General features: G+C 36.5%; 1 protein-coding gene across 1 annotated transcript; it reads left to right on the forward strand.

The window, feature by feature from the left end:
* Positions 1 to 7,187: 7,187 nt before the first annotated feature.
* On the forward strand, positions 7,188 to 8,902 carry LOC129249049 (dTTP/UTP pyrophosphatase). The gene is made up of 5 exons (XM_054888672.1): positions 7,188 to 7,336; positions 7,415 to 7,671; positions 7,735 to 7,979; positions 8,403 to 8,549; positions 8,617 to 8,902. The coding sequence occupies exons 2-5, from the start codon at positions 7,582 to 7,584 to the stop codon at positions 8,798 to 8,800; spliced, it is 666 nt and encodes a 221-aa protein (XP_054744647.1). The 5' UTR covers positions 7,188 to 7,336; positions 7,415 to 7,581; the 3' UTR covers positions 8,801 to 8,902.
* The last annotated feature ends 11,898 nt before the right edge of the window (positions 8,903 to 20,800 follow it).

Here is a 20,800-nt window from a genome sequence, read left to right on the forward strand (position 1 = left end):
ATTCATTAACGGTGGTGGCACTAGACCAACAACAATGTGTTTTACGTTTGATTGTCAAAGCAAAGTATTGGCAAAGTAGAAAACAAAGAATGAATTCGCCTTGTTTCATTCTATGCTGACAGCCACATGGACACGGCGAGAAAGAAAAAAAAACAAATCAGCTGAACAAAATCGCCTTGATTGAATGAAGTTGGCAATTTATTATATAATATTTAAAACCATTATTGCCAACATGTGTGAAGCTGTGGGCTGTCACTTTGCCTAATGTCCTTGTCGACATTTTCAAAATGGCGATAGCATAGCACAACAATGCCCACACTTAAAATATTGCCATCAAATTCAAACAAATTTGACAGTCGTCATAAAATCAACAGTTGAGTATCGAGATCATGAGTTATAAAACGTTTCCGCCAAAACCAAATTAATTAAACAAAATTGTGAAGAGCATTTCGGCTGCCACGTCACGGAGGCTTCGCCAGCCGAATTCTGCACGTTCGATTTCACATGTATTCACACTCGCGTCCAATCAGTCGTTGTTCATAGGACGACGAAGCAGCATGAGCGAAGGCTGTGTTGATTCTCTTCGTATATCACCAACACAGTCTCAGCTACAAAGCGCTGTTATGATCCCAACTACGTCAGCCAATCAGCTGATTCTTTCGAATTCGTTGAGAGCAGGTTAACGGTCTGATATTGGTCACACCTTCTCAATTCTTTTCACCATGCCCGGTTGCGTCAACCAATCAGCTGATTCGCTGAGAGCCGGTTATTTATTATGACATAGGCCACACCTGAATTTTTTCACCATGAATGTTTCCAGTGTATGTTTGATGGAAATTAGATAGTCAATCAAATTGTCGCGCTTTTGACAAGCTAGCATTTTTCGATAAGAATGCAATAACCAAAGAGAAAAAATCACGTAAATGAACATCATTGCCACTATTTAAAATTAAAATGCATGCAAGCCAACAAAAACTCACTTTGAAAGATGAGTTTAGGTTACGATATTTGTAAGGGATTTGAAGTATTTAGGCTGGTATTTGCGCTTAAATGCGCTAGTGAGAACAAAAAGAACAACAAGCTGCAGTAGAAATGTTATATTAGGTGATTTCGTTGGATTTACAAAAACAAAATATACGTAAAACTGCCAAAAGCTCGGAGTGAGGTCCTCTATTTACATTATTAATCTTCGTTTATTTCAATAACTTGCATTTCAGATTATAAATTTAGGCATTGTCATAAACGACATTGCATTAGCACCGTTAAACGCCCTCTTGCGAGCGCAATGGAGCCGATAGAAAACATAAATTTGCATGTAAATGTAGCAAAAGCTGAGTAATTGACGTCACATCTTCCTTATTTAAAAATCTAATTGAATTGCTCACATATTTTGGGAATATTTATGCATGACGATGCATGTACACCCATGTTCAAAATGATAGTAGCGCGGCGAATTAATAAGCTTTAAGAATTTTTTTTTTTTTTTTGATGTTTTTTTTTTTATTTCTCTATAAAATTATAGTGCATACTACAACAAAAATCACATACCTCAAAGTTCTAAACGTAATACAAAATTCACAAAAATTTAACAAATTCCAAAAAAAAAATTACTTTTCGACTCATTAAAACTTTCACTCAGAATAATTATAAAACAACAACTTGCACTTTTATAGCCAATTCAAATTATCGCATTATCATAAAAAACAATTTTGAGCCACTAGAAACTTGCATGAGTATGTATATGGTTATAAAACGAATATTAAATGCGATATAAAACTGCATACCCAGAATTTTTTTAAACTGTGAGTAAGAATTAAGAAAGTTTTACATTTTTTTTTTGTTTTTTGAATTTTTTTTAATATTTATAAATTTTTCACACAGTTTCGAGCTTCTAGTTATTTAGTTTTTGTTGTAGTCTGCGCTATAACTTTATAAAACCATAAAAAAAACACAAATTACATACAAAAAAAAAAAATAGTTAAAACTTGGTAAATCGTCGCGCTATTATTTTGCACACAAGTGCAGGTAGAAATGTACTCCCACAAACCATTAGACTACATTAACAGCATATAATTGGGTGTAATATTACAATTTTACTTGTTTTGTCTGTCTGTTTGCGTTTCTGTGTATCTCTTGCTTCAGTTTTGTCCTCTTAATTGCATACCTACGCTCACAGTTATGAACTAAATGTCGATTGGCGTCAGCATTGTGACCTGCTCCACTTGTTGCGCCTACTACAATCGCACTGCAATTTACAGCCTATTGTGCGTTTACATACATAATGACGTCACAGAGAAAATTCACCTACGTAAATATGGAACTTAAGACATGCACGACTTGGAAACAAGCAGGTCGCGGTGTAGCTAGTAAAATGCGTCATCTTCTTTTAAGACGGCAGGATGGCGCACAAGTTACAAACACTGAATGTGTAAAAGTTACGAGTTTATAAAGTCAAAGTATTGCATATTTAATATATTTTCAATAGTATAAAAAAAAACAATAAATTAAAAAAAATTTAATAATTAAAAAAAATATTAATTATTATGAAAAAAAAAATAGTCATTAAAAAAAATATTAATTTTTATAAAAAAAAAAAATAGTAATTAAAAAAAATATTAATTATTATAAAAAAATACAAAAAAAAAATTAAATTAAAAAAAAAATTTAATTAAAAAACAAAAAAAATTAATTAACTAAAGAATTCGATTTTTTTAGTACAAAGATTTTTTCTCTGTTCATTATCTCCTAAAATTATAGAGCAAAGCCATTAATAATTATCATAAAAATATATATGTCGGTAATATAGCAAAATCGGAAGCACTCATCCCAATAGTGAACTTAGTCGACAGCGAAAAACGTAATAAAAAATAAATGAGCGCGCACCGTATACACCAAAATCAGCTGTTGTTAAATGCATGCATACATACATACATACATATGCGTATGTGCACACCGATTTATTGGCAATTTCTATACTATGCAGGATGCGTTTGTAGGCGGGAAGCCGATAAGCTGTGCACAAAAATTGTGCTCGCAAATTGCCGTTCGAAAAGGTGTGCATCTAATACATTAGCAAGGCGAATTTTTAAAAGGTGACTTTGTTAGAGCAACAAACTTATATATGTATGTATTCCTTTTTTTTTTTTTGCAATTTGGTCGTCGGAATGTCAACATTTCAGCTCGAGACTTAATTATTCATTTTATAACTGTAAAATTTGTTTGAATGAATTCGCATTATTTTATATGAGGACATTCCCAAATCTCATCAAGTGAGCTAATAAGGTGTGGCCACACTTTTGCTTGTGTAAAAGCATTGTTTGATTTATATGACGAAGGGGAAAAAGGACACCGAGATTCTGGGCGAATTCTTGTTTGCAAAGAAGAGAAATGCACAGTCTGGCCAAGGTGGATTTATTATAGGTGACAGCATTCACCCAGCTGAATTTTTCGCCGTAGGTATGGCTTACGTCAAAATGATATGCTTTGTTTGTATGTATTGGTATGTTTACATTTGCGATTGTACGTTGACGTGATGCTTGAACCAAACGCAACAACAAATACATGTAGGGTGTTACTTATATGTGGTTGCTGTCACCTATAATAAATTCGCCTTGAGTCTGGCAAACTAAAATTATCAAAGAATCTGCCAATGAGAGCGTCACAAAAAATTTTAAATCTCTGTCATACATGTAAAATAACAGCCCATTGCGTCACACATGTTGGCAATAATGGCTTTAAATATAATAAATTGCTAACTTCATTCAATCAAGGCGATTTCGTTCAGCTGATTTGTTTTTTTTTTTTTTTTCTTTCGCTGTGTCCATGTTTCTGTCAGCACAGAATGAAACAAGGCGAATGCGTTCTTTGCCAATACTTTGACAATCAAAGGTACAAAATATTGTTGTTTGTGTGCCACCTTTAATGGATGCGCCTTGCACTCGATATGCCGTCTTCAATGACAATGTCATTGAAATTGGCCAGTAAATGTCATCAAAAATGTATTGTCGAGACGTTAAGTGAACAAGCAAATGAGACAACAACAAAGAAGCAGAACACTCTTTTACTCATTCAGCCAGCAAATCGCAGGAAATAAATAAAGCAGCTGCTACAGCGAAGTCACCTAATGTGGATTCGTCTTTGATTCTACGGATGTGCGAAACGAAATTTTCCCTCGAAATTACTGATTCTGATGCAAACGAATTTGCACATAAAAAATATTCTGCACATTTCGTCGAGCGCTACATAGATATGCATTAAACCGGTTTTTCCGCACTTTATTGTGCATAGTCTAGAAAGGCCCACTTATTAGCAACAACAGTAACAAAAATGGAGGCACATGCAAAAATTAAAACATTGGATTTTTTTTTTAGATTTATGTTAACTATGTAAAATATTAATCAGCAAAAGTGGCAGTCGTCGCAGATAATTCGAGTTGTTGTTGTTGTAGCAGTACCTTTGCCCTGTCAGTGTAGTGTAATCACCGGTCGTCTTCGTCTAGCTCATCTAACGGTAAGCCCAGGAAACTGGCTGTTTCGACGGGTTAGGTCCAGAGGGAGAGAGGTGTTAGATGAGTGGGTTTGATGGGGCATGTGAAAAGGTGGTTAGTGTCGTGAGGGGTGCCTTCACATGCCGGACATATGTTTAGTATGTCGGGGTCGATTCTGGATAAGTAGGAGTTTAACCTGCTACAGTATCCACAACGTAATTGTGCCAAGGTTACGCGGGACTCTCGGGGAAGCTGGAGCTCTTCGTCTGCAATTGGTGGTGGTTGGATTCTGATAACGACATTCGGGGGTCGGGAGCTTAAGAAGGTGGCCTCCCGATGAATGTCATTTATGGCCTGTCTGTACACTGTCCGCTCCTGGAGTGGTTAGTCTGTTTTGTCTAGGATCTCGTCCACGTAGTTGAGGAAGTGCCTCCTGATGTGCCTGGGAGGTGACTCAGGCTCAAGCAAGTGTCTGCATGGGTGAGGCCTGCGGTGACACCCTAGCAGAAACTGCTTGCTGAAGTTGCAGCTTGACCTCCTTTGTCCAGGTGGTGAAAAGGGTCGCGGTGGATTTAGTGGGAGAAAGTTGTAGGTTTCTCGCAGTGAAGAAGCGAGAAAGGTGGGTGAGGTAGTCGTTTACTTTTGTGCATAGGCCATCAATGTCATTGCCCTACGCCATTAACGTGCAGTCGTCGGCGTATGAGACCAGTGAGACTCCCTCTGGTGGCTGGGGGAGTTTCGAAATGTAGAAATAAAAAAGCAAGGGTGAAAAGACACCACCCTGCGGTACTCCCTGCTTTATTTTTCTCTGTTTAGACGTTTGGTCTCGAAATATCACCGTCGAGTAATTCGAGTATTTATATCTGTATTCTTAGTTTCGAGAAGTTTTTATAGTGGAACTCGCCCATGTACAAAATTATACTTCAAGCATAAAAAAAGCCAAACGGGTTTATATTAACCAAGGCAAATCTACTAAAGGTGGTGTTGTGTCCATGTTTTTTTACTGCTGTGTGTAGCTGTCAGCACAGAATAAAACAAGGCGAATTAATTGTTTGTTATCTACTTCGCTAATACCGAATACAATAAAGGGTACAAAACATTGTTGTTGGTCTAGTGCCAGCACCTTGAATAAATGCGCCTAGACATAAACCCATAAAAAAATTGTTTATTTTCGCTTATTAAATAAGCGTAAGTCAAGCAATTATACAAATTTATTTAATAAACTTTGGTAAACATAAACTGTTTTTTCTTCAAAAACAAAACAAAAAAAAACACAAAACACGTTTTTCAATATTAAATTTCAAATATTTCAAACGACTTGTAATAAAAACCTATAACTGCAAAACTGGCGAACTTTAAATTGTCTATGGAGAGCAGCAATCAGCAGATCGGAGAATTCCACAGATTTCTACACCGGTAGCTGAAACTACACCAAAAATCTGTGTTGTAGAATTTTCATTTTCATCTGGCTTTGATAATGCCATAGATCATGCCAGCTGCTTCGGTTTTACGTTATCGACTAATTTCGCTCTAAGTAATCTTCAAAAAATTCTAAACAATTTCTTTATAGCATGCGACACTGTGCTCACACTGCCTGCATTGAATGCAAATACAGCAACAAATGCAAATGCCATATCTTGTCGCTAGAAGTGGGAGTGAACAAATCGTGCTCAGCACAGTATTACATGTTTGCTGCGCCTTAGCAAGAGCGGTTAAGCACTATGCTGCGCAACGAACAGCACCCAAAAAACTCTATGAATGTTAAATACTTTAGTCAGTTTAATTATTAAAATGTTATATTTATTTAAAGTTATTTTGCTACACTTTTATACTCAGTATTCTCTTCACATGTGGTTTTTCATTTTTTTTTTTTTCACAATACCTAACAGGTTTCATTGTATTTATTGTACTTACCACAATAGCCATACACATTTGCGTCCGTCTAATCACAAGGGACGTTTAATTTATTAAAATTTGATGTCTAGGGGCACCAAAAATTATTTAATGTTAAAGTCGTTGAAAATTATGCGATATAAGTACGATTTTACAGTGGATACTTGTTTAATTAAAAACACTTGCTTGACTTCAACTGTACTGAACGTAATAAAGGCATTAGTGACAACTTTCTTAACACTGTTAGCACTTTTTTTTTTGTTTTATGAGTTCAAATTACGGATGAGTTTATTAGTAACACTTTTTATTCACTAGTGAAATTACTCTATTAGTCACTGCAAAAACTTGCTACCGCTGAGACACTTCAATCGGTACGGTCGTATAACCTCAATTTTCAGCATCAAGTGCTGCAAATTTTTTTTTCAAAAATCTAATTAGCAAAACAGCTTCAAAGGATTTGTTGTAAATTGGCTTCGATTGGATCGCAAGAATACCGTTAGAACTTCTACAAATGCCACATTAACAATTTGGATTCAAATAATTATTTCCTTTTTTTTTCTTGATACTTGTTAAGCGCTGATATAGAAACGCGTTCCAACAAATTCTTGTGAATTTTCCCAAAGTACTAAATTTTCATTAGTTTGACACGAAAGGAAAAAGGCCAAATTTGTATGTAGAAAAACTGTATTCTGGTTCAGCCTGCCAAAAAGAGATAAGTGATGCGTCGCAACTGATAGCATTAAACAGCCTATCTCGCTTGTGCTACACAAAAGCCGGTTAGTGGTGACAAGCCTTTGAAACACAGCCACGCAGCTGTTTTATTGACAGTTTCAACTAGTGATTGCGTGAACATACACAACGCAAAGGGCTGCTGGCAAGGGACAATTGCAAATTTTAATTATTTATTATTTATCATGCTACGCAAATTATGTTATTTCAAGTGAGCTTGTAAATCAGGTACTCATAATGGCTTGGTTTGATTATTAATATTAAAAAAATTTCACAAATTTTACAAATTATATGGCTTACTTTCAGCGCAGGAAACACAGCTTTTATGTCAATGTCAATATGTAGAACTTGAACACATCCACCTTGGCACAAGCACACTTCTTTTCATTTTATTTGCATTACGTTTGTCGGAGTTTGTGATAACGGTACTGTGCGTAATTTGTTCAAACACTCTTTCTTGATAAGCAAATAAAATGTTGGCATCAGTTAAACATTTACTGGAACAAAAACGTATAATATTGGCAAGTAGTTCCCCGCGCCGCCAGGAACTTATCAAATCTATAGTGAGTAAAATAGCGTGTAAATATACTGCATAACATTCAACTGTGCATTATTCCTTTTATTAGGGACTTTCAATAGAATTGTGCCCATCTAGTTTCGAAGAAAATCTAGACTACCGTGATTTTAAGGAGTTTTCGCAGTTTGTAGAGGCCACAGCGGCTGGTAAGGCTGAGGAGGTCTATCAACGCTTGCATGCCGCTGATCCATCGGACGATTTGTTGGTTATTGGCGCTGACACTATGGTCACATTGGGAAAAGAAGTTTATGGGAAGCCAAAAGATGCTGCCGATGCCGTACGTATGCTGACCAAGTAAGTAACGAGTGACGCACGGCAAAGCAAATAAATAAATAAGAGTAGGAGGAATAATTATTTAAGCATTGTGGGTAATAAATAAAACATTACAGTGTCTTTTGTTAAAACATCAAAAAATACAATGAGAATTCAAATTATGCCTATTTCCTAGGCCGTCTTAACATCCTCCGGGAAGTTTGTTTAATCAAGTGTAGGGTAGGAGCAGTTGGCTTATGCACATACATACAGAAAACTCATTCCACGTGCACTTAAATGAAATGTGACACTTTATTTAAAATAATCAATTTATTCATTTAGTGCATTTGCGAGTCTGAATAGCTGAATTATTATTAATTCAAATTTAAAAGCATATCAATCTACATACATACATACATTACATGCAAAAACCACATATTCATAACCATGCCATTCTCCTTCCAGTCTCTCTGGCAAATGCAATCGCACTCATACAGGAATCGCGCTGCGACACAGTAAAGGGGTGCGCCACTTTACTGAAACTACTGACGTATACTTCGGTGAATTGACTCAGGCACAAATACTCGATTATGTGGATAGCCGAGAGCCACTGTGAGTCTTTCAAAGATTTCATTAAAAAATTCTCTAATTATAAAAACTATTTTTTTTTAATTTACAGCGACAAAGCGGGCGCCTATGGTATACAAGGAATTGGTGGCTCGCTAATTGAAAGAATAGATGGAGATTACTATTGCGTAATGGGTTTGCCACTGCACCGTCTGTGTAAAGAGATATGTGCTTTGCTGGAAGAGTCAAATGGCCTGGATAACGGTTGTACCGCCGAAAAGAAAGCAAGAAAATAGTGAATTTGTGAATGAGTTGTTTAGAAACACTTTCCCATGTAGAAGAAATAAAATACAAGCGAGGCTTTTAGTTATAAACTAGAACGAAAATATTTCAACAACTATGCATTTGAAATTAAATTACTTCGACATCATATTTAGTAACATTTTCTCATAGAAAATCATCTACCGTTGAGACTCGGCTTAAAACTGCAGGTTCCTCCATTTGTGGAACAACATCAATACGCAAATATGGGGAGGGTTCGGCCAAACACCCAATAAAGGATGTAAGCGCCAATTATATTCAGTAGAAACTCAATACTTGCGATACTTTTTTTTTCATTGCGTACTCAGTACTCGCCACATTAGCAAATTTGTACCTCGATATTTACAACATTTTTTGTTTTGTCTTTCTCTTTTGCTCTTTTTACGTTACGAAAATAAAACTTGGGGAAGTACCGTCAATGCCATTCTGATAATAACATTTTTTGAATTGAATCAGCTGGAGGAATTGGGGGAAGTACCGACTAAATCATTTGCTGACTTATAACTTTTAGCGTTAACTTTTGCTTTTGGTGTGGTCTCATAATAGAAAAGGAGAATATTTACGCTGTAAGCAGCGGAAGAAGAAATTTCTGAAAAAATGAAATACATTTTTTTTAATAAATTCTTTTTTTATATAAAATTTTGTATTTTTTTTTAATAAACTTGCCACAGGGTTGGAACACAGTGAAGATGAACTGAATGATTAAATAATTTTACTAATCTAACTAAACTTATATAGAATAACTTTTTGAACACATCGGCTCTAAGTTTTTTTATACCCTTGTTCACTCCGCTCGCGAATATAAGGCTTCGACAAGACTCTTCCATCGTACATGGTCCTGGGCTGTTGTGTTTGCGCCGTCTCAAGTGATGTATCGGCATTTGCTAGTTCGCGCAAAACCGACCATCACCAAGTGAGCTTGGGCCGTCCGCGACTTCTGCTCCCTTGCAGGTTCGAGTCCAGTGCCATTCTCGTTGTTGTTGTTGTTGTAGCAGCATAAACAATCTCCATACATATACTGGGAGTGCTGCTGAAGTGACAGCCCTTGGGTCGTTCCGGTTACGTAGAACCGACTGTCGTGGTGCCATTCTAGTCTTACTATCTGGTGGTTTTCTAAGCATGTGACCTATCCATCGTTACTTTTTGCGTTCGATTTGTCGCAGAATGGGCTTCTCGCTCGTTGCTCTCCACAGCTCCTTTGTTTATTAACAGTAATAGAAGCCCCGTCAGTGTATGGCATATCACCGGCCAACTTCGTCTAGCTCATCTAAAGGTAGGCCCAGGAAACATACTGTTTCGACGGGTTGGGTCCAGAGGGAGAGGGGTGTTAGATGAGTCGGTTTTAGAGGGCATGTGAAAAGGTGGTTAGTGTCGTGCGGGGTGCCTTCACATGCCTGACATATGTTTGGTATGTCGGGGTCGATTCTGGATAAGTAGGAGTTGAACCTGCTACAGTATCCAGAATGTAATTCCATTCCCATGGCAGCCGGTTATACGTTACCGGAATGACTCGGCTTTTTCCCCACCAAGGGCTACCGCCCCAGTAAACTAGCCCTATCTAGTGAACAGCATATCTCCACAGCTCGTCGTTGCTGATGGTGTTTGGTCAGAATATTCTACAGATGAAGCGGAGGCATTTGTTGACGAAAGATTGTAGCCTCTGTGTTGCCCAGCAATATTTCGCTTCCGGACAACATTACGGACTTCACGCATGAGCTAAATATTCTCAATTTAGTGCGCCTGGAGATTTGCGGACTCGCCCATACTCTATGCATTCGCTCGAACGCCGCCCTTGCTTTGTTTAGGAGTTGACATTTTCATCTGCTCCGCCGTCTGTCGTGATAGTGCAGCCGAGGTAGCAGAAGCTTTCGACAAATTCCACCGGACACCCGTCAAACATTTTACGTCTTGCTTTATTGGGGTTGACTCTCGTGGCCTTTGTCTTGGCGATGTTGACATCCAGTCCGACACTACGAGGCAGCGTGACTGTCTCATCGCTTTCGTTTGCTTGTTAGTGAATTTGTGAGAGAGGAGGCAGATGTCATCGGCGAAGTTCAGGCCCTCAAGATGGCTGCTGAAACTCCATACGATGCTTGTTTTCTTCAGGATCAATTGACTTATAACGTCGTCTAGGACGATGGCGAAGAGAAGAGGCGACAGAGGATAACCTCGCTGGGGGAGGCCGATTATCTTAGCGGAAACTTCCTTTCTACTCAACGCCATACCTATGCATATATTCTAGACTTGGCCGAAAAAAAAGATACAAAAGTCTCACTCGTATTTAAAGTTTATGAGCGTTTCGTAACAAATTTGAAGTTGCGAGGATTTCGGCACCATACAAACTTTTTTTTTGATATTTCTGAAAACCGCCCAAACTTTTAATAAATTTCAAAGTACTTGAGTTGATGAAACAAAAAAGGTATCTTAGGTCGGGTACAACTTTGCGTAACTGGCCCAACTACTAGCGAAACCGACTTCAAGAGAGCTCAAGAGAGCATAAAATCGGAATATAGAACTCCTTAAGACTAGTAGGCGGCACATTGGTGAAAATGGCATGACAAATGACCAAATCATAATAAAAGCAAAAACATTTCGACTGATTTTAGAAGGATAAAAAAGGTTATGGTGCCAACATAAGCTTCAAATACAGGTGTGGGCTTCTCCAATTTTTTTTTGTATCCCGGCCGAGGGGGCCTAATGAATACCCTGTATACTGGGGATTCGAAAATTACGTACGCATGCATATTTGGTATTTTTATGAAATATTTATAAATATTTTATCTTTTTTATGAAGCTAGTAGTCTAATGAAAATGTATAATAACTAAACGCCTCAAAAATAGATGTATTCATGTGAAAATTATCCAGCAACTTCCCAATAACTTCATTTTCGTGAATTTTCTTTCAAAGAGAAAATATTAAAAAAAAGTACATAAACGCCAAACCAGTAACAGCTGATTAAATTCTTGGCAAGAAAAATAACAAAAAATAAAAAATTCTTCACTTGAGCTACTTCGTATTAAATAAAAAAAAAAATCCAAAATAACGAGCTTCGGTATCACATGATTTCATTTTGTCCACAATAATTTGTTCCATTTAATCAGCGCTGTCAGATGAAGAACATTCCATTAGTAATTGCGAGGTGCAAATTTCAATTCATGTTTATTTTTCATTTTCGACCAGCTATTTTTCTCACTTACAAATTCTTACAAGTAAAAATGTATCCAGGAAAAACTTGCAACTTCCCCTCAAAATAAAATGCTCTCTCACTTTGCAAGTTTTTTGGGTACGTGGACACCAAAACGTGATAGCCTGTAAGAATTGTTACAAACTACTTGCTTCATGAACAGACCTAATGTTTTGTTCATTACCCGCAAGTTTATAGCAGGCTGAAACATGTGTTCCTTTCAGCGCATGAAACACAGCTTTTGATACCAATATTCTACACCCGAACACCTCTAATTTTGTTGGTTTTTTCCAATTTGATAGAATTCTTGGTTTTTCATTTGTTGGAAGCTGTGATAACGGTATCGCGTGCACTTTATTCAAACTGTTTTTTTATTAGAAACACTCATACAAAATGTTGGCATCAGTTAAGTATGTACTTGTCCAGAAACATATAGTATTGGCAAGTAGTTCGCCGCGCCGCCAGGAGCGCATTACAAATATAGTGAGTAGATAACGAGTAATACATATATAGCACAAAAATTAATTGTCCAACATCTCCTTCCACTAGGACTCTCGATAGAATTGTGCCCATCTAGTTTCGAAGAAAACCTAGAGTGTCGTGATTAAAAGGAGTTTTCGCATTTTGTAGAGGTCACCGCGGTTGGCAAGGCTGAGGAGGTCTATCAACGCTTGCAAGCCGTTGATTCATTGGACGATTTGTTGGTTATTGGCGCTGATACTATGGTCACATTGGGCGAAGAAGTTAACGGGAAAGCGAATATTACAGAAAGCCTATGGCGAGAGTGTTTCATCAATAAACACGCTTCTACGAATGTTATAAGGAAGATTTGCTTCAACGGGGTCGACAAAGTCAAAGAAATGGTGCTGGAAAACCGTTATTTAAGTTTCAGGGAGGTAGCTCATGACCTAAGCGTGTCTCACGAATCAATTCGCAACATTTTACACCATCAATTAGCGTGGAGACGCGACTCGTTCCAAGAGAATTAAATTTCTTTCAAAAAATTCATGGGAAGAAGGTGGCTGAAGACATGCTTGAGCAAGTGAATTCGGACCCAATATTTATCCAGCGCATCATAACAAGTGATGAGATGTGGATATATGAGTTTGACATGCAAACCAGTCAACCGGCGGCTGAATGGCGCTACCCACATGAGCCGAAACCCAAATAACCATGTCAAAGTCGGTCAAAAGTGAAAATCAGGGTTTTGTGCACTCGGAACTCGTTCCAAATGGTTCTACGGCAAATAACAAATATTATTTGGAAGTTATGCAACGTTTGAGAGAGAGAATGTGAGTAGGAAACGGCCCAATTTGTGGAAAGAAAACTCATACGTCTTACACCATGATAACGCACCGTCTCTCAAGGCTCATATTGTGAACAATTTTTTGAGCAAAAACTCGACAAATATCATCGTAGAACCACCGTATTCACCGGATTTAGTCCCCTGTGATTTTTTCCTTTTCCCAAAACTTAAATTGCCAAATTTCTAAAGGTCATTAAGGAGAATTCGCTGAAGGAGCTAAAGAAGACGCGTTTAGAAGGTGCTTTGATGACTGGATTAATCATTGGCATATGTGTCTTGTTTCGAATAGAACTATTATGAAGGCGACAAAATAAACTTTGATGATTAAACAATTATTTTGCGTTTTATTGAACAATAACGTCATTGAAAAAAGTATAATTTCATATCCATAACGGACTTAACTTGTAACAGAACTTATGGCAGGACTAAGTATATAAGCAGTCTTTGGGTTATATTGCCGGAAAAGTTTGAACATACATATGTACGTATGTGTGTATGTAAATGCATGAATGCTTTTATTCGAAGAATAGGATATATAACAAAATATATATTTATATATAAAATTGTCAAAAATCAACAGGATTTTTGAACCATTTGCAGTTTATTATATCAAAGTTCAGTGATCTATAAAACTGCATACCCCGAATTTTAAATTTTAAAATTATGAATAAAAATCTGGAAAATTTGCCGAATTTTTACAATATTTTTGAAGCTTGCACCTTGTTCCGAAATTCAGTGATCTATAAAAGTGCATAGTCCAAATTTTTTTTTACATTATAAGTAAAAATCTTCAAAATTTGCCGAATTTTTACACATTTGTACTATGCTCGAAACTTTGCTTTATGTTTTTGTAGTATATATTAACTACATTTTTATAACAAAAAAAAAAAAACGATCAAATTGCAAATAAATAAATAAATAGTCAAAACTTAGCAATATGTGATGTACACCCTGTAAAAGATACAAATGCGCTAATTGCCAATTGCTTTGCAAAGTGCTGAGCTTTAATTTGATGGTGATAATGTATACGCAATGTAGTACCCAGCATTTAAAAACTTTTGCCGCTCATGAGAGAAGTATTTCAAGTTTGATTATTTTTTGTTTATAGTTTTTGTATGTATGTACATAACTGTTACGCTTCAATTGCTATGTAAATAAACTTAGATGTTACGTTCATGCTTACATAAGCACATATGATCCAATTAATAAAATGTAGTGTTTGTATGTATGTCGCACTTTATCGGCTCAAGCATCTGTTGTGTTGTGTTGTGTTGTATGGATGTTTGTATGTACAAGTACATACGTATATATTTAGTGACGAGATAACACGAGTGAAGTCAGCGTGATATGACGTCTTTGAGCATTTTATTTGTTTGCTTTTTGTTAAAAAAAGTAGACATACTATAAATAGAGCGAAAATAAAAAAATGAGGTTATCATTGCTTACTACTGTTAAGTAAATATTTTGGTTTGATGTTGCAAAATCAGAGTCTATTGTTGAGCTTAAAGTTAAAAGAGCAAACTTCTCATAAACATATCACTCATAGAGTTTTATGGAAATGACAAACTTTGCCCCTAAAATATTTTTTAGATTAATACAAGACACCGGCAACAGTAGTAGAGCAGTTGATTTTATTATATTATTATTTTATTTTTGTACATATTTGGACTCGAAATTGTGAAATCTTGTTTAAATTACGCTAAACTGTCAATCAATGTTGATAGATTTTAACAATTTAAGGTTTCCATATGACGAAAAAAACCTTAACAAATTAGGAAAAGAGATAACAGACCAACTTCTAAAGGAGAAAAATAAAAAATTTGCAAATCTTCAAGCTACACACTTTGGTAGGCGACAGAAAAAAACTCCCATCTACATTTACCACCAAAAACAAAAAAAGGCAAATTGAAAATGAGCCCGAACCTCTTCAGAAAAAGCAACCGTGTTAGCTCAATCATTTCAAAGATACATTTGAAAATAATAATAACGTTATAGACTTCACTGATAGAGCAAACGAGGATAAGAAGCAAATTAAAAAAAAATTAAAAGAAAAAATTAAAAAAAAAAAAAAATCATTTCAAAGATACATTTGAAAATAATAATAACGTTATAGACTTCACTGATAGAGCAAACGAGGATAAGAAGCAAATTAAAAAAAAATTAAAAGAAAAAATAAAAAAAAATAAAATAAAAAAAAATCATTTCAAAGGTACATTTGAAAATAACAATAACGTTATAGACTTCACTAATAGAGCAAACGAGGATAAGAAGCAAATTAAAAACAAAATTAAAAGAAAAAATTAAAAAAAAAAAATTAAAAAAATATCATATCAAAGATACATTTGAAAATAATAATAACGTTATAGACTTCACTGATAGAGCAAACGAGGATAAGAAGTAAATTAAAAAAAATGAAAAGAAAAAATTAAAAAAAAAAAATCATTTCAAAGATACATTTGAAAATAATAATAACGTTATAGACTTCACTGATAGAGCAAACGAGGATAAGAAGCAAATTAAAAAAAAAAATTAAAAGAAAAAATTAAAAAAAAAAGTCATTTCAAAGACACGTTTGAAAATAATAATAACGTTATAGACTTCACTGATAGAGCAAACGAGGATAAGAAGCAAATTAAAAGAAAATTAAAAGAAAAAATTAAAAAAAAAAAATCATTTCAAAGATACATTTGAAAATAATAATAACGTTATAGACTTCACTGATAGAGCAAACGAGGATAAGAAGCAAATTAAAAAAAAATTAAAAGAAAAAATAAAAAAAAAAAAAAATCATTTCAAAGACACGTTTGAAAATAATAAAAACGTTATAGACTTCACTGATAGAGCAAACGAGGATAAGAAGCAAATTAAAAAAAAATTAAAAGAAAAAATTAAAAAAAAAAAAAAAATCATTTCAAAGACACGATTGAAAATAATAGTAACGTTAGAGACTTCACTGATAGAGCAAACGAGGATAAGAAGCAAATTAAAAGAAAATTAAAAGAAAAAATTAAAAAAAAAAAATCATTTCAAAGATACATTTGAAAATAATAATAACGTTATAGACTTCACTGATAGAGCAAACGAGGATAAGAAGCAAATTAAAAAAAATTAAAAGAAAAAATTAATTAAAAAAAAAAAATTAAAAAAAATTAAAAAAAAATTAAAAAAAAAAATTTTTTTTAAATATTAAAAAAATTTCACTTACAGAGATAAAACAATTAATAAAAACCTTAAAAAAAACAGCAAATTGCCTAGATTCCCGATCAAATATGTCTGACAAGGCAATCATTTATCGCATTCAAATTTTGAGGTATTTCCATTGCAGTATGCGGTCGAGGGTTATTGTGGTGGAACATTATTCTTTTTCTGGCCTTTTTTCCTTTATATCTTCATTGAATTTATCCAACTGATTGCAGTATAGACCCGTGCTGATGGCTTTTCCCTGTTTCAGCAATTCATGGTACAGTGGGCTTTTCCTGTCCCACCACAAACAAAGCAGTACTTTTCGTTGATGGATACTTGGTTTTGGAACTGTCGCTGATGAACGATATCAGGAACGGTTTGCTGTAAGATTTTTTCTTTTCACATTCTCGTCAAGAATCAGATGTGATGAATCCATTCTTACAGGGTCCGGCACTCGAAGTGTAACCCATTAAAAAGGCCATACAGTTATTTTGGAAAACTACTTTTTTTCAATTCAAAGTAAAAAATTTGTGAAAATACAAAATGAATAATCAATTTACTTTTGCTCGATATGACCACCTTTTGCCTTGACTATGGCCTTGAGACGATCCAGAGACGAATCGCAAGCTGCCCAAATGTGACTTGCAGGTATTTTGGCGCACTAGCGGACCATGGCTATTCTCAGCGCTTCGAGACTGGAGAAACTTTTAGTTCGGACCTTGCTCTCTAAAATGGACCAAAGAAAATAATCCATTTGATTCGTGTCTGGTGAATTTGAGAGCCATTGTGTGGTCGTTATGAAGTTCGAAACGTTGTTTCTTAGCCATTCTTGGTTCACTCGAGCTTTGTGAGACGGTGCCGAGTCCTGTTGAAACGTCCATAATCTGTCACTGAAATGTTTTTCTGCCCACGGCTTCAAAGTAACCTCCAGAATACTTTCCCGATAATATTTCGCAATCACCTCGACGCCAGGCTCAATGAAAACGATTGGAGAGCGCCCATCTGCGTTTGCAGGGGCCAAAATCATTACCTGTCTCGTATGAACAGTCGGACAAATAAACCCTATCATTTTGGGAGCTTACGAATTGCTCAATTTGAAACATTTTCTCATCAGTAAACACAATGTGACCGCTTTCGGCCAAGCGAACCAATCCTTCGCCCTCTCAAGTTTGACTTGTTGCTGCTTTGGTGCGAGATCATGCGCCTTTTGGATTTTGTAAGGCTTGAGTTGGAGATCATTTTTCAGTATGCGGTGGATGCTGCAGACAGATATTTTCAGTTCTTTTGCCATTTGATTGGCACTTCGTCGGTGATTTCGCTCAATTCGCTTCTTCATTTTTTGAACCATTTCACGTGACGTTGAAGTCTTTTGATGACCCCCTCCATGACGTTTCGCGATGCTACCAGTATCACAGTAACGAGTAAAGGTGCGACAAACAAAAACTTTATTTACTTTAAGATGCTCGAGTTCACGAACAGTCGCTGGTTGTAATTTTCCAGCCAAATATAATGCAATCCACATTACTGATTTTCTTGTTTCGCGTTTACTCTCGGCAAAATGCTTTCCTGCAAATGTTACCCAGCCAAATAATATTACCATTGCTGGCCAAACGATTAAAGAAAACCAGCCCAAGAAATACCAATGATGCCTTTGGCGTGGAACTCCAAGGGAATAGACGCAGGGGTAGACCAAGAGGATCCTGGCGACGCAGCTTGCATGACGAAATAACCCGCATTGATTTTACTTGGACTCAATTGAGACAGAACGCAAACGATAGAGTTAAATGGAAGTCATTAAGCATCATTCGCCACATAATCGGCGCTTAAAGCCAAATCAAAATATTTGGACATAACAATCGACTTAAAATTAAACTGGCAGGATCGTATAAAGAAACAATGAAGTGAAGTTAAAAATCATTTTAAGAAAGTGTACTGGCTGCTTGTATCTCAGTCCAAATTATCATTGCAAAATAAAGTACTTATTCAGCGAACGACAATTGCACCGATATGGAAATATGGATTTGAGGTTTGGTGGCTCTGCTCCAAAAAGTAATCTAAGTATACCACAGTGAGTCCAGTCTAAAATACTTAGGTCCATGACTAATGCACCTCAGTACGTAGTTCAGATTTTCATCGCGATCTGGATATCGATACTATTGACTAGACAATGCAAAACGCTAGCAGAAGACACATAAGTAGACTATTGGCGCACACTAATCCTATGAGAAGGAGGCTCCCAAATAAAGAGAAATCTACCCAAAATCGGCTTAACTGTCAAACACCTACTTACTGAGCTGGCAACTACAACCGATGGAAACACCAAGGGCGGTCAGGTCGTAGAAGATTTGAATTTTTAAGCACTATACTACGTCGATGTCGGCGTACAGCTCGTAGTTCGATCTTATTCGATATGCAAATTTCACTCAAATCGGACCATTGATCTTGCGGAGAATTTTTCTCTTGAAAGCTCCTAACAACCACTCATCGGAGTTTGTCAATGTCTAGGACTCACCGCCATACAATAAGACCGGGAGGATGAGTGATTGGTAGATCTTTTTTTCTTGCATCGGGAGAGGGCTCTGCTTTTGAATTGTCTATCCAGCCCAAAGTAGCACCTGTTGGGCACGAGTTATTCTTCGGTAGACCTCTACCTCGAGGCAATGTGTAAGCAGTCCCGGGGTTGCTTACGCATTGCTTCGAGGTAGAGGTCCAAGACGGCGTCATCCTGAGAAGGTCACTTTCATTTACTCTCCCTGCGGTAAGGGTCACCTATTTTGAAAAACATTTGCTTAAGTTTACATTCGACGCCTTTTTTTCAGATAATAACCTCGACGAAATTGGCGACGGCATTCCATTTATCTTCGCCCATCATCTTCTTGTGTTAGACGATATATATGGATGGGAATGTTAGAAGATATAAATGGGATGTTGCTGCTGATAACTAAACTTCTGCTTACTGCCACTCTGACATTGCATGTGTGTTGCACAGATTGTAAAGTGTCCCGCCGACATTGCACCCTTAGCGAATCTGCACATATTTCGCATCGTATGCCCATTAATAGTTTTCGCTTGCTCTGATTTGGACGCCCAAGGTTTGCCATGAGCTTACTTAACATGCCACTTACTTTGGCAACTCTTGTGGCAGCATGATTTATGTCCGTCCATTAAGCTAATCTTGAGTCTAGTTGCACTAGACTAGTCACTAGGAAGGGGAGTGAACTGGCTTCAGAGACCTCCTACCCAGGCATCGGCATCCCCTGACAGTTGTTAAAAGGGAACTGCACAAATTATTTCTCAGGAAAGCGCCGAAAAGATGGAGCTCCATTTCTTCATGTGTTATTTCGGAAACCCTTTGGCCCCAGTACAATATACGGAGGACTCAGAAAGTCCTTTGGACTCCTCGCCATTCTATTTCCAAACTCGTAGCTGCGTTTACCGGTCACTGGATGATCGGCACACACGCGAAAAAGCTAAGATAACCATTTAACCCCTATTTCAGAAGCTGTGGGGACCTTTCAGAGAAGGAGACTGTTGAGCACTTTCTCTGTAAATGTCCGGGTTTGGCAGCTAGACGATTAAGATCACTCACTGGGTGCTGCTTTTTTCGACAGCCTGGAGCAGTGCTCCAACATAAATTTCATCAACCTTCTTCTATCAACAGCTCTGATTGGCTGTAGATATCCGCTCGTTGAAGGTCTCACAATGGTATCAAAACGGCGCTTTAGTGTCACCTGGGCAGTTGAAAGTCTGGTACTTCAAACTCAGTGGCTCAGTGCTAAAACAAAAATCATCTGTAAGTCGTGCAACCTGCGTCCCACGTATCGGTTGAGCGGTGGAAGGGTAATCGTTACGCTTAATAATAGTGGCTTGTGGATTATCAGCATGAACCAGTTTTGGTTCTGAAAGATTGCTATGTTGCTCCGGCGATGTTTACAATATATTTCATAGATTTACAGTTTTGTGCTCCATCCTAATGTGTAAGGTGATACTTATTTTCATTTTGCGAGTGTTAATTAGATCTTTATTGTAAGCTAAGTTGTAAAATGGAATTAAATTTTTATTATTCGTTTTTAACCTATTGAAATACATTCTTAGTGAGAAAAGTCCCCTATATCTCTTTGCGTATATATTATATTTGCATTTGTCATCATCACTACATACTTAATAAGAAACTGAATTACTTAAGGTACAACAATAATTTGCTAATCATTTTAGAGCGGAGATAACGCGAGTATCTCCTTGATTTTTTGACTATAACAAGCAATAAGCGGCGAAGCGAACAGTTTCGATCTAAAATTTAA

This window comes from Anastrepha obliqua, chromosome 5 (assembly GCF_027943255.1).
Source record: "Anastrepha obliqua isolate idAnaObli1 chromosome 5, idAnaObli1_1.0, whole genome shotgun sequence".
Lineage (NCBI taxonomy): Eukaryota > Metazoa > Arthropoda > Insecta > Diptera > Tephritidae > Anastrepha > Anastrepha obliqua.